At 37.9% G+C, this 17,674-nt stretch overlaps 1 protein-coding gene across 5 annotated transcripts in view; it reads left to right on the top strand.

Moving 5' to 3' along the window:
• SENP6 (SUMO specific peptidase 6) overlaps positions 1–17,674 on the top strand; it is a 72,995-nt gene that overhangs the window by 8,818 nt on the left and 46,503 nt on the right. For all 5 annotated transcript variants that reach the window (XM_066179664.1, XM_066179661.1, XM_066179665.1 and 2 more), the window contains exons 2-4: positions 8,882–8,975; positions 15,333–15,396; positions 15,850–15,992. In XM_066179664.1, the coding sequence (XP_066035761.1) occupies positions 8,882–8,975; positions 15,333–15,396; positions 15,850–15,992 (301 nt within the window). The remainder of the gene's footprint in view (positions 1–8,881; positions 8,976–15,332; positions 15,397–15,849; positions 15,993–17,674) is intronic.

The following is a 17,674-nucleotide window of genomic DNA, read 5'->3' as shown; positions in this document are numbered from 1 at the left end:
GAGTCTCTGATTCTTCTGTCCTGCATAGGCAAGTTAAGGTCTTGCAGGGATTGTGGAACCTTTCTGGACTTTTGATTTCTGTATGTTTTTTACAATGGGGATAGTACCTATCTGACATAATCCATGAACTTTTACAGGATAAAACCAGAAGTATTAAATAGTGCAAATTCTTTTTTTTCTTCTTCCTCTTGGTATGTAGATACAGTGCTTTATTTCTACCTGATGTTCCAATTACTGCGGCAAATGTGGAAACCTTCTTGAAGTGTCAGTTGCCTAATTTCCAGGTAGTTTGGGTAGGTTATTAATCTTGCTCTGTATGTAACTGCCTTTCAGCACTTTCTAAAAATAGATCTGTTTGTTTAGTGCTGCTGTATTCTCAGTTGCACAAGCTTAGATTTTCTATGAAGATGGATCCCCTGGTGCATAATGAAGTGTGCAGACCATACTGTGTGGTTTCCTGCTGCCTTTTGCTCATCATCTAAAATCATTCCAGTGTTCAGAATTTGAGATCATCTGTGATTAATGTCATGTACTGATTTCTCACAGAAATTGTATTCTGGAATTCTTGTTCAATTGTCACCTTCTGTGAAATGGCTTGTTGGCTTTATATACTTTTTCACATTTTGGGAGTGAATTGGCAGTTCAGAAATTGTTCTCTAGGCTAACCTCACCTTTTATCCTCTATTTTTATCTATAAAATAAGAACATACCTCTCTTAGACTTAACTTTCCTATAAAAATAACAAACTTTTCTTCCTGATTTCTTAACAGTCTGGCAATAAGAGGTCTTACATAAGTAAAGCATTCATAATGATAGAGATGAAAAAATTACTTTTTGGTTTGTGTCTTCTTTTTTCCCTGTTTATTGTTGGTTCCTGCTTTTGATGTTACTCAAAATTATTTTACTTGTGTGGAAAGCTTCGTGGGAGTCAGACTTGCGCAGAGAGGGAAAAGAGGCTGAGGTACTCCTTTTTGGAAGTTTTTGTGATGGGGGTGCAGTTGCTTTAGAGGGTGCTTTGTACCTATGAACAGGCACTGGTTTTACTTGACAGCTGGTTGGATTCAGATGGGTTGGAACATCCTGTTCAAGCCAGACCCAGCTAGAGAAGATTGCTCAGGGATTTGTCCAGTCTCTAATGCCTCTCAGGTCAGTGTGGTCCACTCTTGAGCACACACATGGTAAAGAGTGAGTTCTGTCTTTTGCAGACTAGCCTGTAGTTCACCAGATCATCCTTGCTGCCCTTCTTCTTGAAGGCCATTGATGTTTTTCCAGTCTTTGGGTAAAACTGGCTTAAGTGTTCCTTAATCCCATCTTCCTTGACATTGGATGATACTTCATTCCCACAGATTCTGTTGATAGAGCTGAGTAACTGTGAGGTCAGAAGCCAGAATTTAGCAGTGAAATCTGGGATGACAAAAAAAAGGATTGAGTTCTTCTTTTTTTTTTTTTTTTTTTTTTTTTTTTGCTTCATGTCTTTTGTCACTTGGTTTCTATCTCATTGAGCAGAAAATGCCCACAGTTTTCTGTAGCATTCCTTTTGCTGGTGCAGACAAGGGAGGCCTCTTGAAGTACTTCTGCATTGTTTTCTGATGCTGTCATAAGGGTAGCATCCTTTGGTGGGGTGGATATCTCTACACCTGTGTTGAGAGAATCAGTAGAAAAGGTGAAGCAGCATTAGTTGTCCATTGTGTGGTTATCACTGCTGTCTTAGCAGAAAAACTTTCAAAGGCATCACAAAGAAAATGTTTAACATACTTCAAAGCTCTGTCCTTTATCCTCCTCTGTTAGTCCTTGTTAATACTTAAAAAATGTTAAACAGTTCAGCGAATAATCAAACTTACACAGTTCTGTGTTCTTCAGTCCTGTCATCAGTGCCATATCCTGCAATGTTGGCAGCCCAATGTGCATGCAAGCCCTGAAAAAACCACAGTCATTTACCAGAAGATGCAGATGATTTCTTTGATATCTTTGAAGTACAGAACTTTCATAAATGCTTTCACTTTTCAGGAGCATGAACGCTTTTGTCCAGGAATGAATGCTCTGTATGTATCATTGGTTTTCTGTGGACACCAAGTTCTTGGAAGGGTGTGGATGTTTTTATTAGCCAGCTGAGAAATTGAATTCCCTTCATGTGCAGAGGAATGTCTGTGCTTGATATCCATTACACTGGTATCATAGAACTTCACTATTGAACTCTGCTTCACTAATATCTCAGCTAGTATCAGGTTATGATTACTGCCTGTTACTGGAGGTACTTTTGGCTGGGTTGTTTTGTTGTTGTTTTTTTTTTTTTTTTGCCTTTGCAGCTAACCTAGGGAGTGGAAAGTTAAAGCATCGTTTAAGCACTAGATCTTTATACCTATAAATGTAGATTAGGCTATAATTCTATGGAATTTTCCTTGGTATCTGTAGTACTTATATTAGTTGGATGGACCTTACCTCTGCTGTGCTGTCACAGCTGCATTGTGTTAGTGTGGTTGAACAGGAGGAGGGAACTGATGTTGTTGAAAAATAACTTTTCCCCTCCCCTGCTGCTTGAGGGGTTCTTGCCTGAATTGGTTTCCTTCCCCAGATTTTCTGTCAGTGCTGACATACTGCAGGGTGCAGGACAGGAGCAAGAATCTGGAGTTCTTAGGTAGAGTGAGGGGCCTGTAAAACTGTTCATGTAGTGCTGCTTCAGAACGTGAAAATGCAACCTCACTGTGGTTACACAGTTGATGTAGTAGAGCTCATGGTATCAAAGCTGGAAGATAAAAAGCTGTTTTGCATAGAAGCCTGTCTGGAAGAATAATGAAGCGATGGGGAAAGTAAACCAAAAAATATTTCTGTGTCAGAGTTTTATGAGTACTTGTATCCTCTTAACAATATATCTGATGACTCTAAATGAGCAACAGATTAGAAAGCTTAGAAGCATTCTTTTTCATTTATTTAAATATGAGTCTGGATGAAGGCAATGATTCTGAGTACATTTAAATTAATTTACATTTTCTCTGTGAGCACTGCAGTATGTGATAAGTTGGTTGCAGTTGTGATGGTGTAAGCATTTGTAAGATGAGGCTTGCAGTGTTTCTTTACCAGCAACTGGGGAAAAAGAATGTAAACTTCAGGTGTTCCTGAAAAAGCATCTGGGTCCTGAACCAAACCTTTGTTTGATCTAGACTGTGTGTTTAGGATGGTTCATGTACACACAGAAATAGATGAGATCTCAGCAGATGAAAGACTTACAAAAGTTTCAATGTGCGCCATAGAAACCTTGAAGTCTCTGCTATTGTATTCCGGGGGGTCGTAGGGAGTTACTCTGACAAACCAGTGATATAGATGAAAAGGTTACTTTCCTAGGAAAGTTGATCTTTGTGTGGACAGCACAGGCATGTGGCTTCTTTGGTGAGTTGATCTTAGAGAATCATACAAAGGTTAGGTGTTAGCATCTAGTTCCAGCACCCTTTCTTTGGACAGGGATACCATTCACTAGATCGGGTTGCTCGGGACCCCATCCAGCCTGGCCTCTAACACTTCCAGGGGTGGGGCATCCACAGCCTCTGGGCAGTCTGTGCCTCCCAAGTACTTCTTGGTAATACATCTAATCCAAACCTGCCCTCTTTCAGTTTAAAACCATTGCCCCTTGTCCCGTCACTATCTGTCCATATAAAAATCCCTCTCCCTTCTTTTTATAAGATACTTGAAGTACTGCAAGACTACAGTGTGGTCTTTCCAAAGCCTTCTCTTCTCCATGATGGACAATCGCAGTTCTCTCAGCCTGTCTTTGTAGGAGAGGTGCTCTCGCCCTCTGATCATCTTTGTGGTCCTCCTCCTCTGGACCCACTCCAACAGATCCGTGTCTTCCTTGTGTTGAGGGCCTCAGAGCAGGATGCAGCACTCCAGCTGGGGTCTCACGAGGGCAGAGTAGTGGAGCAGAGTCACCTCCCTCGGCTTGCTGGCCACTCAGCTCTTTATGCAGCCCAGGAGACGATTGGCCTTCTGGGCTGCCGTTGAGCACTGTTGGCTCATATCCAGCTTTTCATCCTTGAGAACACCCAGGTATTCTCCAGAGGGCTTCTCTCAGTGACTTCTTCTCCCAGTCTGTACTCATGTCTGGGACTCTCTCAACTCAGGTGCAGCACCTTGCTGTTGTACTTGTTGAATTTCAAGGGAAAGGCCACTTCTCAAGTTTGTCCAGGTCCCCCTGGATGGCATCATGTCCTTCCACTGTGTCAGCTGCACCACTCAGGTTGGTGTCATCTACCAACTTCCTTAGGGTGTGCTCAATCTCACCATGTCATTGATGAAGACATGGAAGAGCAACCATCCCGAGAGTCAGGAGAGACCTGAAGGACACCACTTGTCACCAGCTGCCACTTGGACACAGAGACATTGTCTATAGTGTGCTGGCTGCATCCATCCAGCCCCTTCCTTACCCACTGAATAGACCATCCATGTCTTTCCAATTTGGAGATAAGGACATCATGTGGAACCATACTAAAGGACTTACAGAAGTGCAGGTAGATGGCATATGTCAGTCTTCCCCTTGTCCACCATTGCTGTCATTCCATCATAGAAGACTTCCAGATTGGTCAGGCATGATTGGCCCTTAGTTAAGCTATGCTGGCTGCCTTGGGTCACCTTCCTGCCTTCTATGTGCCTTAGCCTATCTCCTAGGAGGATCTGCTCCATGATGTTCTCAGGCACAGAGGGGAGGCCCTCTGATCCCCTGCTGCTCCCCACCACTACCAAAATCTTGCCACACAAACCCAATACAGCATCACATACAAAGCAGTAAAGCAATAGGGATGTTTTTCTAGTGAGTTGTAGTATAGATTGGTATGGAATGATTTACCTTAGAGCATGAAGTATAAAACATGCAAAAAACAAATCTTCCAAGATGATGTTATTTGCTGGACACTAGCACTTTACTAACTACTGCGTATGTCACTTCTCATTTCATGTTTTAGACAGGCAGAATTTTAAAGGATTCCTTCTTTTGACACTGCAAAATTTTGCCCTTATTTCATGGATATTCACAATGAACTTTTTTACCTTCCATTTAGGAATTTCTTAGCCACACTCTTGAATGACAGTAACTCCTGCTGAAGGAGTTTGCAAAACAGTGTCCACACAGTAATTTGAAGGTGTTGATCTGCTTTCTGACATTCTCCTACAGGCATATTTTGCTTTCTAATCCAAAAGGTGATAATTGTGTTTTACACAAAAAGACTGTATGGAGATTTTTAAAAATCTGGCTTCAGGGTGTGGTTAGTAATGACATAAACGTCCTAATGTAATACACTATTTTTTCAGGAATTTTTAAAATTGGCTTATTAGAAATTACATGTAACTGTTGTTGAAAAAAATCCATTTTTTTTTTTCAAAAGCAGTGAAATGTGTAAGCTACACTTGTGTAACCAGTTAAATTCCAAGTAATTTCTTAGGCTGAGAACTACTATCTCCCTTGGTGTGGCAGCACCAAAGGGAGTTAGTAGTGGGAGGGAAAATGAGAGTGAAATCTGCTCCAGCATGCTGCCTGTTTTCGGGAGAGGTGCAGCGATTGCCTTCTCTCAACACAATGCCTTAGGGTTAGCTCTGGTTTTTGAATATTTTCACCTCTGGTTATGGATGTGCCTTGCTGATTAAAAAGACCTTGAAAAATTGCATCATAGGGGTTGCAAATTTAAATCATAGTGCAAAATAGTCAGCAGCTTAGCCTGTGTAACAGATTACCTGTTATCCCCTTAAAACAATTAAAAACCCTGTATGGAATCAGATACCTAGATCAAGTAACTCAGGTGAACACTCTGGATAACATGTTGGTATACTTCTAGATTTACATTTTTGTTAGAACCAAGAGTGCTAGAGAGAGTGAAAATTGATCCAGAGTTGAATGAGCAGAACTGGGATACTAGGACATTTTCCATGGGTGGCTGCACTGATCAGTAGCAGTGGGTGAACTGTCCAATACAGAAATGCTTAATTAAAAAAAGAATTACAGAAAATACGAAGAAATTTTTTGAAAAAGAAAGAAAAGATGTAACTGGAGGGTAAAATACTTGTAGTCAGCTTGGGAGTTATTTAAAGATATAGGAGGCTTACAGCATGCATGCTACTTGTTTAAGTAGATTTCAAAAGGCTCTCCAAATGCTGGCCTGGCTAAACAACAGAGTAAGATATAATATCTGAAATAAAACATCGTAGTTCTTGAATTAAGTCTTTTAAACATCATAGTTCTTGAATTAAATCTTTTATCTTAGTAATGAAAGCACAGAATAATAAAAAAGCTGCTGGATTTAACCTGTAATTATAATGAGGTGGGGAAAAATTGATTAGTAGCTCCCAACAGACATAAAAACTATTTTTAAGTATTTCTTCAAACTCAGGAGGAAAGTTTGAGGAGTGTCTGGAGGATCAGTAGACAAGCCAGTTGTAAAAGGTGGCTTTGGAGTATATAAGGTCACAGCTGAATAATGGAATTGCTTGCACTCACTTTGGCAACACTTAGAGGGCTCTTCATGCCAAAATGTTTCTTAACGAGGAATGTGACAGAGTGTAGGACTATAATGAAGCATCAGTGGAAGAAATTGCAGAACATTGAGCAAACTGTGAACAAGGCAGCATGATCACATGGCATTCATCCAAGTGTTGTAACAGGAACTGGGGGGTAAAGGAGCTAATGGCTAAGTGTATTGCTTGTGGTTAGCATCATATTTCTTCTACAGGTAAGGAGGGTAGCCAGCATGATATCAGCATTTTAAAAAGGCAGTGGAGGCATTTGAGGAACTTTACATCAGTGAGCTTTGTGACCATGCAACCTGAATTCATGGGAATTTTAATGGAGACCAGAATCGGTTTCGTTGTTCCCTCTGCAAAGTCATTTATCAAAGGCTTTGGGAGAGGCTAAATTACCTCTGAATAAAATGGAGACTTTAATAAAGAAACGGTTGTGAAGAGTTAGAAAGAGATAGCAGAAAAGGTTTATATTGTAATAGGAGTAACTGATTGAATTGCACAAGGATCTATAACATTGGTGCACAGGTATAAGAAAAAGGGTGTGATAGCCAGGTGACCAAGTTTGCAGATATTTAAACTATACTTGGGTTAGTATAATGGCTAGCTATTTAAAGGAAGTTGTAAATGCTCAGGCTTTGAATTACGTAGGTTGAAATCATCCATTAAATTCTGTGTAGGTAAATGCCAAGTAATCTAGGCAAATTAGAAGTGAAAAAAAGAGCATTTTTCTAGGTAATGACTTGCTCTGAAGTGCTTCTTAACCAATCATGAGTGAAAGATGGAATTATCTAGTAGCTAAAGATCAGTGCCGTTCTCCTTAGTGAAAACAGCAAATCCAATGTAAAGATTGACTATGAAAGGAAAAAAGAACAAAACAGAAACAACATTCTGCTTCTGTAGAAATTCATGGGATGAATGCATCTGGAGTATCCCTTGTAGTGTGTGTATCCTCATCTCAGAAGGGGTACAGTAGACTAGAAGAGGCTCAAAGAGAAGCGTCCAGAGGGATTTAAAGGCATGAAACAGCTTTCATGTGAGGAAAAATTAAGCTGACTCAGTATTTTTGTTGTTCTGCCTGGGAAAGGAAGACCATGAAAGAATACAACAGGGATCTCTGCAATCATGAGGGAATAGGGAAGGGTTACTTATTACTGTCTTCCAGAGTACATGGACTGGAGAAGTAGAATACTAAGAGCAAAAGGTGCCATATTGACTCATAATCAACAAAAGGTGATACTCCTGTAATTCAGCTGAGGTATTTTCTGCAGCAAGATGCTGTTGATTCTATAAAGCAGGCTTGATTAAAAAGCAAGCAGGGAGAAGAAAAGGGTAGGAAAAGCTGTTAAGCACAAAAATATGTCTTTAACATATTCACTCATGGCTCAGGAAGCCTGCAGTAGATGCAAGTAGTTGGAAGCAGAGGTTGAAAATGCAATAAATATTTCTTTGTGCATTGTTTATACTTTATCCTAGATATAGTTTGTTGGTTGTGATTTTCTTCCTCTTTTCTATCAGAGTGTATCAGTTTCATTCATTATTTCTAAATGCATTTCCAACAATGTAAAATGTAGTAAGAAAAAACACACTTTAATTAAACCAAAATCAAAGCAGCTGCACAGTTTGTCATACAGAATTTGTGTGAGACAGCTCCTTATTGCAGTATTTAGGGCCCAGGGGAACATGGCAATATTTAGGGCCTTGCTTTAATGAGTGCTGTCTCCATGCTCTGGAACACCTTCACTTAAGAGTACTCCATGCCATGATATTTTATATTATATAAAAAACTCCATAAGGGTGGATATTGTAGTAGAGAGATTTGAATTTTTATGTAGTATGGCAGAAAGTTTTTTACTTAGTTGATGTTAACACTGAAATTTCAATTTTCATCATGTGTAAATTCAGGTCAGTGTCAGATGTTGAATTAAAAATTCAGCATACTATATTGAAATTGTACTTGGTGGGGCAGTTCAGAACTGCTGCTTTTACAGGGAAAAATTCAATTCATGTTCGGTTATTAGTCATGTAAATAATACATTTTAGCACCCTTTCTGTGTGTGGCAAATAGTTCATGTCAAAGAAACTACCCTTAAATTTATGGGTATCAGTAAAACAGTTGAAAACAGTTATTACATGACCTCTGGCCATAATTTTTAATAGCTTGCTAACCTACTGCTAATAAGATGTTGACAGATACTTTTATTTATTTAGGGAAATAATGATCACCACTGCATTGATGGATTTACTGATCAAATGATAGTTAAAAATTGACATCAATAAAATAAATACTGGGGGAAAGTACATGCATCTGGTTTAGTCCTGTAGTTCGTGTTGATTAATAACTCAACTTGAAATCAAGACTTACCTTAACTTGTTCTCATTTCAGCTTTGGATAGATCACAGTCCAAGAGAGATGGAGGTTTTAAAAGTAATTGGAGCTTTGATCATGCAGAAGAAAGTGAAGGAGATGCAGAGAAAGAGTAAGGATGCTTTTATCTAGGCTATTGAAAGTATAAATGTGTATTTATAATTAAATACTTACTTTTTTGTAATTTATGAATAAGAAACAATATATAAAATCTTAAACTTTCAGTGATTAAGAAAAATTATTTCAAATAAGTGATTATTTTAAATAGTATTGCCAAATAGGAGTTCATTGTAATGTAAGCTTTATTGTGTACACGGGGCTAACAACACAGGGCACTTTGCATTACGTACATTTCACAAGAGCTGCAGTTGTCTTTGGAGCTTCTCTGTAAGTCTGAGGAGCAGACAAGCAGTATGTGAACATGTAGAATAAGGGAGTTGATAGGTAGGGTATCCAGGCAGCTTCAGCTTTTCCTTCCTTTGATGATGATGCTGCTCAGTACCTGACAGTACTGGTTAAAGTACTTCAGTAGCTTTAGGCCTTCATCAAGTTAAACCAAGCTTAAAGATTCTTGGTTTTTCTTCCTTTGTGTTTAAATCACTGAATAGAGTTAAGGCTGGGTTTTTTTTCCTTATATTCTAATCCTTTACTTGGTATGTTTGGATTTTGGCTAAAACTTAGTGGTGTGTATAGTTTGAATGCATACTTGGTTCTTGTGACATTTTATTGTTACTGATGTGTTTTCTCGATATTAATGTATTTTTTCCCAAAATGTCTAACGAATGGTTAACAGAACAAGTGTCATGCACAAAGAATTCATGTCAGTTTATTTGTTGTTCTTAGATATCTGGAGAGTAGGACCTGCAAATTTAAAAGGTATGCTGTGGTTCTTTAGTAAGAAGTCACTGGTCCTGTGATTAAGTACAAAAATAATTCATATATGAATTTGTATCATCTAATATTCTGCCCAAATACTATGTGTTGGAAGGGAGGTAGGAAAGTAGACATAACCACATGGGCTGCAACAGCAGGTTATGCTGTAATCTTAGTAAAACATGTAAGAAATGTGAAGTTTTAGTAATTAAAAAATGAGTGCAGGAGTTCTTTGAAGTGTGAGGTAAGCATTAAGAGCTCATGTCGAAACAGAACTGTATTGGAAGTTGAAAGCACCTTTTAAAGGCTTCACAAACTAAGGGCATTTTAGTTTTATAAAGTTAAGGACGTGTTGTTCCTTAGCAACTTTACATTCATTTGTAGTGCGCACAAACACGTTTTAAGTATAAGGGCAGTACATACCATGCAGTTACTATTTCCGTTTTACTTACCTTTAGAAATAAGTCAAATTTGAAAACATAGCAGCTTTTTTTTCTACTAGTAATTTACTGCTGTTTTCCATCCATCCCCAGCTGATGTTGATTTAAGAACATAGTATAAAAAACGTATAGAGTAATGATGCTAAAAAAAAAATAGAAAAATTATAATGGAACATAATCTTTATGTAATTGTATCTGATTTTAAGATTGTATGTCTGGGTGATTTTTCATTCCTTTCAAATATTCTTTATAATAAACAGTTTTCCCATAGCTAGAATTGAATTTTTATTGCCTACTTAGATCATTTTTGATGTGCTTTTATATCTGTGAATTATGCAGAATCTTACTCTGAATTACAGATAGTAGTTGAAAATTGATTTAAACCAGAGATCTTGTCTTCTTTACTAAACCATTTTCTGATACTATTTGAGGCAATTTCTTACTCCTTCCAAACAGTCACATGTTTTAAGCTGCCCACATATTTACTTTTGGTATCACCTGGGTTTGTTTATCATAAAGACATAGCGAGCTTTTAGCATTTTGAAAGAATTCGTGGTTTTTGTTTTTCTGATGCGTTTTTGTTTCATACAGCAAAACATTGACAGAAGAGAATCTTTAGAAAACAAATAACAGTACATTCTTCTTCTCCTTTTTTCTAAATTTCCTTTACCCTTAGTAGAACATTCCAAAGATTAGCAGTTTTAGTTCATGTAGTTGTTCCAGCATAAAGCTTTGCCTCCCTCCCACTATTTTGAGTGTATTGCGCCGTTAGTAGGCATTTGCTATGGTGTGCTGATACTGACCACAGTGTTTGATTCTTATATGGTTTCTTTGTGGAGAGGGCTGTGAGTCTGAAGCAAACAGCTGGCTGCTTGTTTTGGAGGTACTGGTGTTACAGTGCCCGACTTTATCACAGCTTTTTGCCCTCCTAATGGCAGACACGCAGTAGGTTTGGTTTGAACTAGTCTAGGAACAACATCTCAGCACTTAAAGGAGTGCTGCATTCTGTTATTACCCTGTGAGACTTGTGCTAATGGTGTTGGTCAGCACTGGCTGTCTGCTTGGATGATCTTTTTTTCAGTGAGATGAACACAGTATGTGGCTAATGACCTCCTACCACAGCAATTTTTAGAATAAGTAGATTATTTTAAAAGAAGGGTGTCATTTAACTTACTTGGGAAGTAGATGAAGTGAGTCCTAATGATTAAGATATAAAGTAACGAACAAAAAAAGACTAAAGAATATTTGTAAACTGAAGAAGGTTCAGAAAAATAGTGATCGCTCAACTCTGTATAAATTTAAAGTGATGCTAGAGTTGATACCCTGCATGGAACAAGTTATAGAAATTAAGAATGGTAATTGACAAGTATTTTATCCCTACATAAATGCCTACTGATAATACTCAGTCTGCTTGAAAAAGTAAAAGTAACATTTTTGATGTTCTAAAAGATTTGATCTACTCAGGATAGTAGCAAGTGGCGTGAGACTTTCCTTGCTTTGTGATTGGAGATCCCATAGGGAGATCTACCTTTATGTAGAACAATAGAAAAAAAAAAAGACCAGTTGGGTCAGCTGAGCACACTGAAACCTGTGTAGTCCACCACAGAATAAATGGTGGAAATTAGGATGGTCTTGTGTAGTGGAAGATATGAAAGGATGGCAGACTTAAGCAAACATGGTCGAAGTAATAGATTCAAGTGATTAATGAGATTAACATGTTATAAGATGCTTTCTGGCATTTCAGATGATTCTCTTGAAGCATCTTGGATCATTTATATTTACTTCCTTTGTAATATCTGTGTAAATGTTTTTGAAATATATCAGTATGCTCTACAGTGGTTTTGTAAATGGATGGGCCCAGATTTCTCGTGGCTCTCACACTGTTTTCTTAGTAGTCTAGACTTCTGCCTTCCACTGAGATAAAAGTAGCCTTATCAAGAACAAGGAATACAAATAAATGGCTCTAATTTATTTGCAGTACAGTGTCTTTACTTAACTACCATTTTCTTTCAAAAAGCTTTATTTTTTGCCCCTTCCATTTAGGGGAATAAACTTCTTTTTTCCATGCATTGACAAATGGAAAAACATTGTACTGTGTTATATATTTACATTGAGCTTTTTTCCAGTGCTTAAAATTTTGTATTACTATGGGAGGGTTATAAATATATAACCCTCCCATAGTTATATAGATGTTTTATACTTCTTTTGTGAGCCTGTTAGTAGGGCACTGTAGCCTTTAAATTGATGAAAACTTCTAAAATTATAACTATTTTTAATGGAATGGCACTGTAAATGAGTTAATAATGCTACTACTTCTCTTGTGCCTCTGATAGTGTGGCTTTTTTAGTGTGCTGCCTACCACTATGTAATTTAAAACAAAGAATGTACATAGTGTGCTGTGAGGGCAAATACATCAACCTACTGGTTTTATATGTAATAGTTTTCAGAGAGGAATTCCTATTATGTTTGAAATGTGACTGGATCAGTTGGTAGTTGATAGAAATATGCTTGCAGCTTATTAGAGTGTAACCTCAATAGTCAACAGAGGTTTAAAGTTTGGGTTGCTTGTAGATGATAGTGAAAACATAGCCTATTAATCCCAGCTGTCTGACCAACTATTGCATAGTTCTTAGGGTTTTAAAACATCAAGCAAATGGCAAGTGGTTAGAGGTAAGTGAACAGAAATTTTTGTTTTATTGTAAAGTGCCTAAATTTGAATGTGTAATTATGAACTCCCTTAAGAACTCTGTTTAGGTAAATTACTTCTGATTTTTTTTCCCTTAATATTAGTAAAGCTATAACATTCACTTGTTATAAAATTTTAAGGAATGTATTGACAAGTTAGAAATTATGTTCCAATGTGAAATTAACCAGGAAACCCATGGTTCCCTGGTTGAAAGTGACAGAGTTTGGGGACATCCTCCCAGCAAGACAGCTGAGGTTTCATTTCAGGGATATTAAAAATGTTACTCACTGGTATGTCAGGGGAGTAGTATAATGTTTGTTTTGGGTTGGTTTTGGTTTTTTCCTGCCTGTATAAATTGCATCATTGAAGCAGGCAACAGGAAGCATGTGATACGTGAACAAATAGACGTTGCTCGGTTGTTATGTATTCTGCTCTCTGAAAAAAACAGCTTTTCTGGTTCTGATGCATATGCTTCGCATTCCTTAAGGTCTAAAAGTATCAGTTCATTTAAAACTCACAATTTGCTAATGCTGCTCTAGTCATGTTGCATGATAAGTTATTTTTGTTCACTCTGATTTAAGCCTTGGCTCAGTGTTTTTGTCATTTGCAATGTGTTAACCTTCTCTTACCTGCCCCCTCAACTGCCCTTTGTAAAAATGGCTGCAGTACTGAAGCGTGTTGAAATCTTAAAAGTATTGCCACGGTACAAAGGTGTTTTGAAAATAGTCATCATTTGTATATGAACTGAAGCTAAAGAACAAAAACATTCCTAAAGGTGAAATGATCTAATGCAGCACCATAGGCAAGTGGTAGAGCTGTAGGTACTGTAGGTTGCTGCTCATGTCTATGCTGCAGAGTTTTGTTTATTTTTCAGGGTGTGGAAAACTTCTGAAATAGTTAAACTCTGTGTCTACTGATGAACGTTTGAGAAGGCTCCATAAGCCTCCCTTGAAAGGATGATTTGTTCTGAAAGAGAAATTAAAAAATTGTTTCAGTATATAAAAAATTTTAATATCCATGTGTAGTCTGTACAGAAGTACAAGTGTACTCTTTGCCTTTGTTTGAAATTAGTGATGAATCCACTAGACTGTTTTACCATTGAGCACCTAGAATTGTGTAACTTAAAGGAAAATACAACAGTACCGCTGGCTATATGTTTATATTTACATCATTCTTCCCATTTCAAAATCAACTGTGTGCACAGTCTTCTCTCTTTAAGTTTCAGTCTGTAGATCTCACCCAGCATTTTTATTTTATTTTTATTTGCTCTAGTGATATTTGTATTGCATAAGATGGAAGAATAAATTGTAACATGAAGGGAAATATTGTGCATGGAAAAAGTTTTGAGGAGCTTGAGAGATGGGGTACTGAGTGATTAGTTTTTTATATATGAAGAGCTAAAGTCACTTGTATGTATTGCGAGCCAGCATGTCGAACTGACACAGCTAAGAAATGTTTGTTTCTCTTGTGTAGCTCTTCCCTTTTAACACCTGGCGTAACTGCTTTTATTTTAAGGAATTTCTGCCTGAATGATATTGATTAAAACTTTTCAAACCATGCAATTGCAAGTTGGCTAAAAGTTGTATTGTTTTGTTGTAGCAAACATAGGAGTAACCTTTTCAGGATTGATGAGAAGGGATTGTCTGCAAGTTTCTTCTCCTGGGAGCAAGAATATGTTAGACTAATCTAGTTGCTGTCAGTATGAAACATGTGATTTGGGCTCCAATTTGAATACTTAAGATTACCTGAGGATAACTGCCTATTACTGAAAAGAATGTTTTTAGAGTATCATGGAGTGGCTTTTTTTTTTTTCTTTTTTTTTCTTTTTTTTTTTTTTTTTTTTCTTTTTTTTTTTTTCTTTTTTTTTCCCCCTTGTCTTCTTCCCCATTCTAATGCTTTGGGATTACAGATACTGAAAGTGCTAAAGAAACACATTTTAGTAAGCAGTAGAACCAAACTGAATATGTTTTTAGGAAGACGTACTTTGGTAGTAATTGCTGTGGGGTAAAATGTAGTTACATAAAGTTTTTCTCCTAAAGCACTCTGAAGTTTGCAGTTTTAAACAACATACTTGAATGTTGATAGGCACAAACAAGCTAAGATGATGTTTTATAAGTTAATGAAGTTTTAGACTCAATTTATGCAGAGAGTATCGAATATTTTATAGTGTCAGTAATATTGTTGTAACCATATTGAAGGTTCAGTAGCATTGTCTATTTTGAATTGATCATTTTGGTTTTGCTTTCTGCAAAATAATTTGATGTACACTCCAAGTTCATGTTCACATTATGTATCTGATCACTCTGTTGCTCATTTCATGTTCCTGTTGTTCTGTGCATATTTATACAATGTGTATATGATGCATTTAAATGTAGAAGGAAGGGGGGAAAAAGCCTTTTGCATTTAGAATGTTTTGTGGGTGTTCTGTTGGATTATAATGTATGTGCTTTTCTCTCCCACACCTGTCTAGCGAGGCAAATCTGCTCAGTTTAGATGACAGTGATGGGCCTTTCAGTCCCAATGAAGAAAAAAAGGTAAATAATTGGTTTATCTCGTGGTGAAAATGTACCTTTAAAGCTTTTTAGGTTCTTTAACAGTATTGCGTAGCCATGTGTGCATTGTAAAGAAATGAAAGTTTCTGTTGTGTTTTAGGAACATATCTCAAGCTGTTTATCTGCCTACCCTGGTAGTTTTTGTTCCCCTCTTGATCTCTGTAGTATTCTGAAAAGTATGAGCAAGAATAACTACTTCTAAGTTTGCACAATTATCATAAATACTGTACTAAATATAAAATATATATTGTACTTTGTTTAGTAAGAAATCATAGTATGGATATAAAGACTATCTTTTGCGTGAAATTTGGTATAAAAGCAGTTTGAAAACGAAGCCAAAGTAATACTTATATTAATATTTTGCATTAATTTTCTCCTTCTTACTTCTGCATAGTTATACAGTTATTTTAACCTGTGTGAATTCTGTTGTGACAGTCAGTTCGTTGTCGACCTGGAGCTATTGGCACCAGCGGCGAGGCCATAAAAGCGTACGCGAGGCGAGGCAAAGCTGGAGGCTTCAAACTTTTTAAAGGGAACGCAATCGGCCTCAACATGATGGGAAACAGCAAGAAACTGAGGTAATACTTTTAGTTTGTGTCTCCTTGCTTTGGTCATTGATCCAAATCAGTACACGATAAACAGAACTTCTAGTCCATTGACGTTATGTGCTGTGCATTTTAAGAAGCTGTACTGTGCTGTGCTTCTGAGTAAAGAGGGAAACCTAGATTGTTAGGGTTTTCCTCTTACAAAGTGTTTAACACCACATTACTAAAGTACCAGAAGACTGTTAAAATTGATTTAGAGCATTCACTGGCATATTAGTACCTTACCCATGTTGCCTGCATGTGTTACTGTTCCCACTATACAGTGATAGCTGGTAGGAAAATATTTTTTACATCTCCATCCAGATTCACTTCTTTCCATGGCCATGAATTGCCAAGCTTAACTCAGGATGCGTTTTCTGTTTTTCTTACTGCAAGATATAATTTGGTTTGGGGTTGAGTGACTTTTTTTTTTAAAGGATTCAACAAATAGCCATACTTGTATAGGATAGCTTGAGACCTGCATTTAGAGCTGACAGGAACAGTTTTTAAGCATTTAGTGTTGTACTTGCTTGTTACTACTGTCCCAAGCTTGTAAGAGACTGATTTCTTTATTTAGTATATAATAAAAAGTGATATATTCACCTAACTTTCTCAGGGAGTGTTTCATATTGCTAAATGCACTCAGTTTGGTAACCTTTGCAGGAAGGAAAAGTTCTTAAGATACCTAGGTATAGATGGACCAGTCATCAAATAGCCAGTATATATGTAGCTGCATGAGGGATGTCGTTGTCTTCATTTGTGGTGGTTTATCACCATCTGGAAACTAAACTCCAAATAAGCCACTTCCCTTCTTGCCCTCTACAGTAAGAGAGGGACAAAGGCAGAGACTATGGGTTGGGATAACTGAAAGCAAACAGCAGTGGAGTAAGAAATGCACAGTCACAGCAGCAATATTAATAACAAAAGCATACAAAAATAAAGGAGGGTGCTTTATGCACAAAAGGTGTTTGCCACTTTGACTTAAGTCAAAGTGGGAGAAAGACAAGATGGTGGGCACTCCGCACAGCTGGCTCTCCCTATCCCGGAGCCTGACACAATGGAAAACAATGACAGACAAAACCCTGAAAGTGGGATCATCTGTGTTGTGCTGCACCGCTGCTCCACTGGACCAGGATTGGCTTCAGGCTCAGCTCAGACTCAGTTCTGCTGCTGCTTTGGGCCACTCTGCTGGGCTCAGCTCCGCACGGCTCCACCACTTCTTCAGAGCCACATCCCAGAGCCGTGTTCCCGCTTTTCAGAACCACATCCTGGGGTCACGTCTCGCAGGAGTGGGAAAGTGCTGAATGGCAGCCGCAGAGGATGGGGTCTGCAGGGCTGTTCCCAGCAACTCAGCCTTAATGAAGAGAGGCGGGACAAAAATGGGGATGTGGATATTCTTCCCCCTGACACCACAACCCCCAGCGATGATTTGGGAGGTGCAGAATAGCAATGTAGCCGTGCCCCCAATATAGCCCCAAGCTCTGGTCCCTCTCTGCAATCAGGACATGGCTCTTGCATGCTGTAACCACTGTTGGTGAGACCATCTTACCATAGTCACTTGGAAAAATTAATCCTCGAAGTTCTGTGTGATATATGTTCTTTCCTGCTGTTCTGGTCTTCGAGCCTGATGTCTTAAGATAAACTACTGGACTGTTATGTGGAACTTCAAAAAGTTG

Source organism: Chamaea fasciata, unplaced genomic scaffold, assembly GCF_029207755.1.
Source record: "Chamaea fasciata isolate MVZ Bird 193981 ecotype frontalis unplaced genomic scaffold, bChaFas1.0.hap1 SCAF_3, whole genome shotgun sequence".
Lineage (NCBI taxonomy): Eukaryota > Metazoa > Chordata > Aves > Passeriformes > Sylviidae > Chamaea > Chamaea fasciata.
The sequence above is the reverse complement of the archived record's forward strand: the minus strand, read 5'-3'. Positions and strand labels throughout refer to the sequence as shown.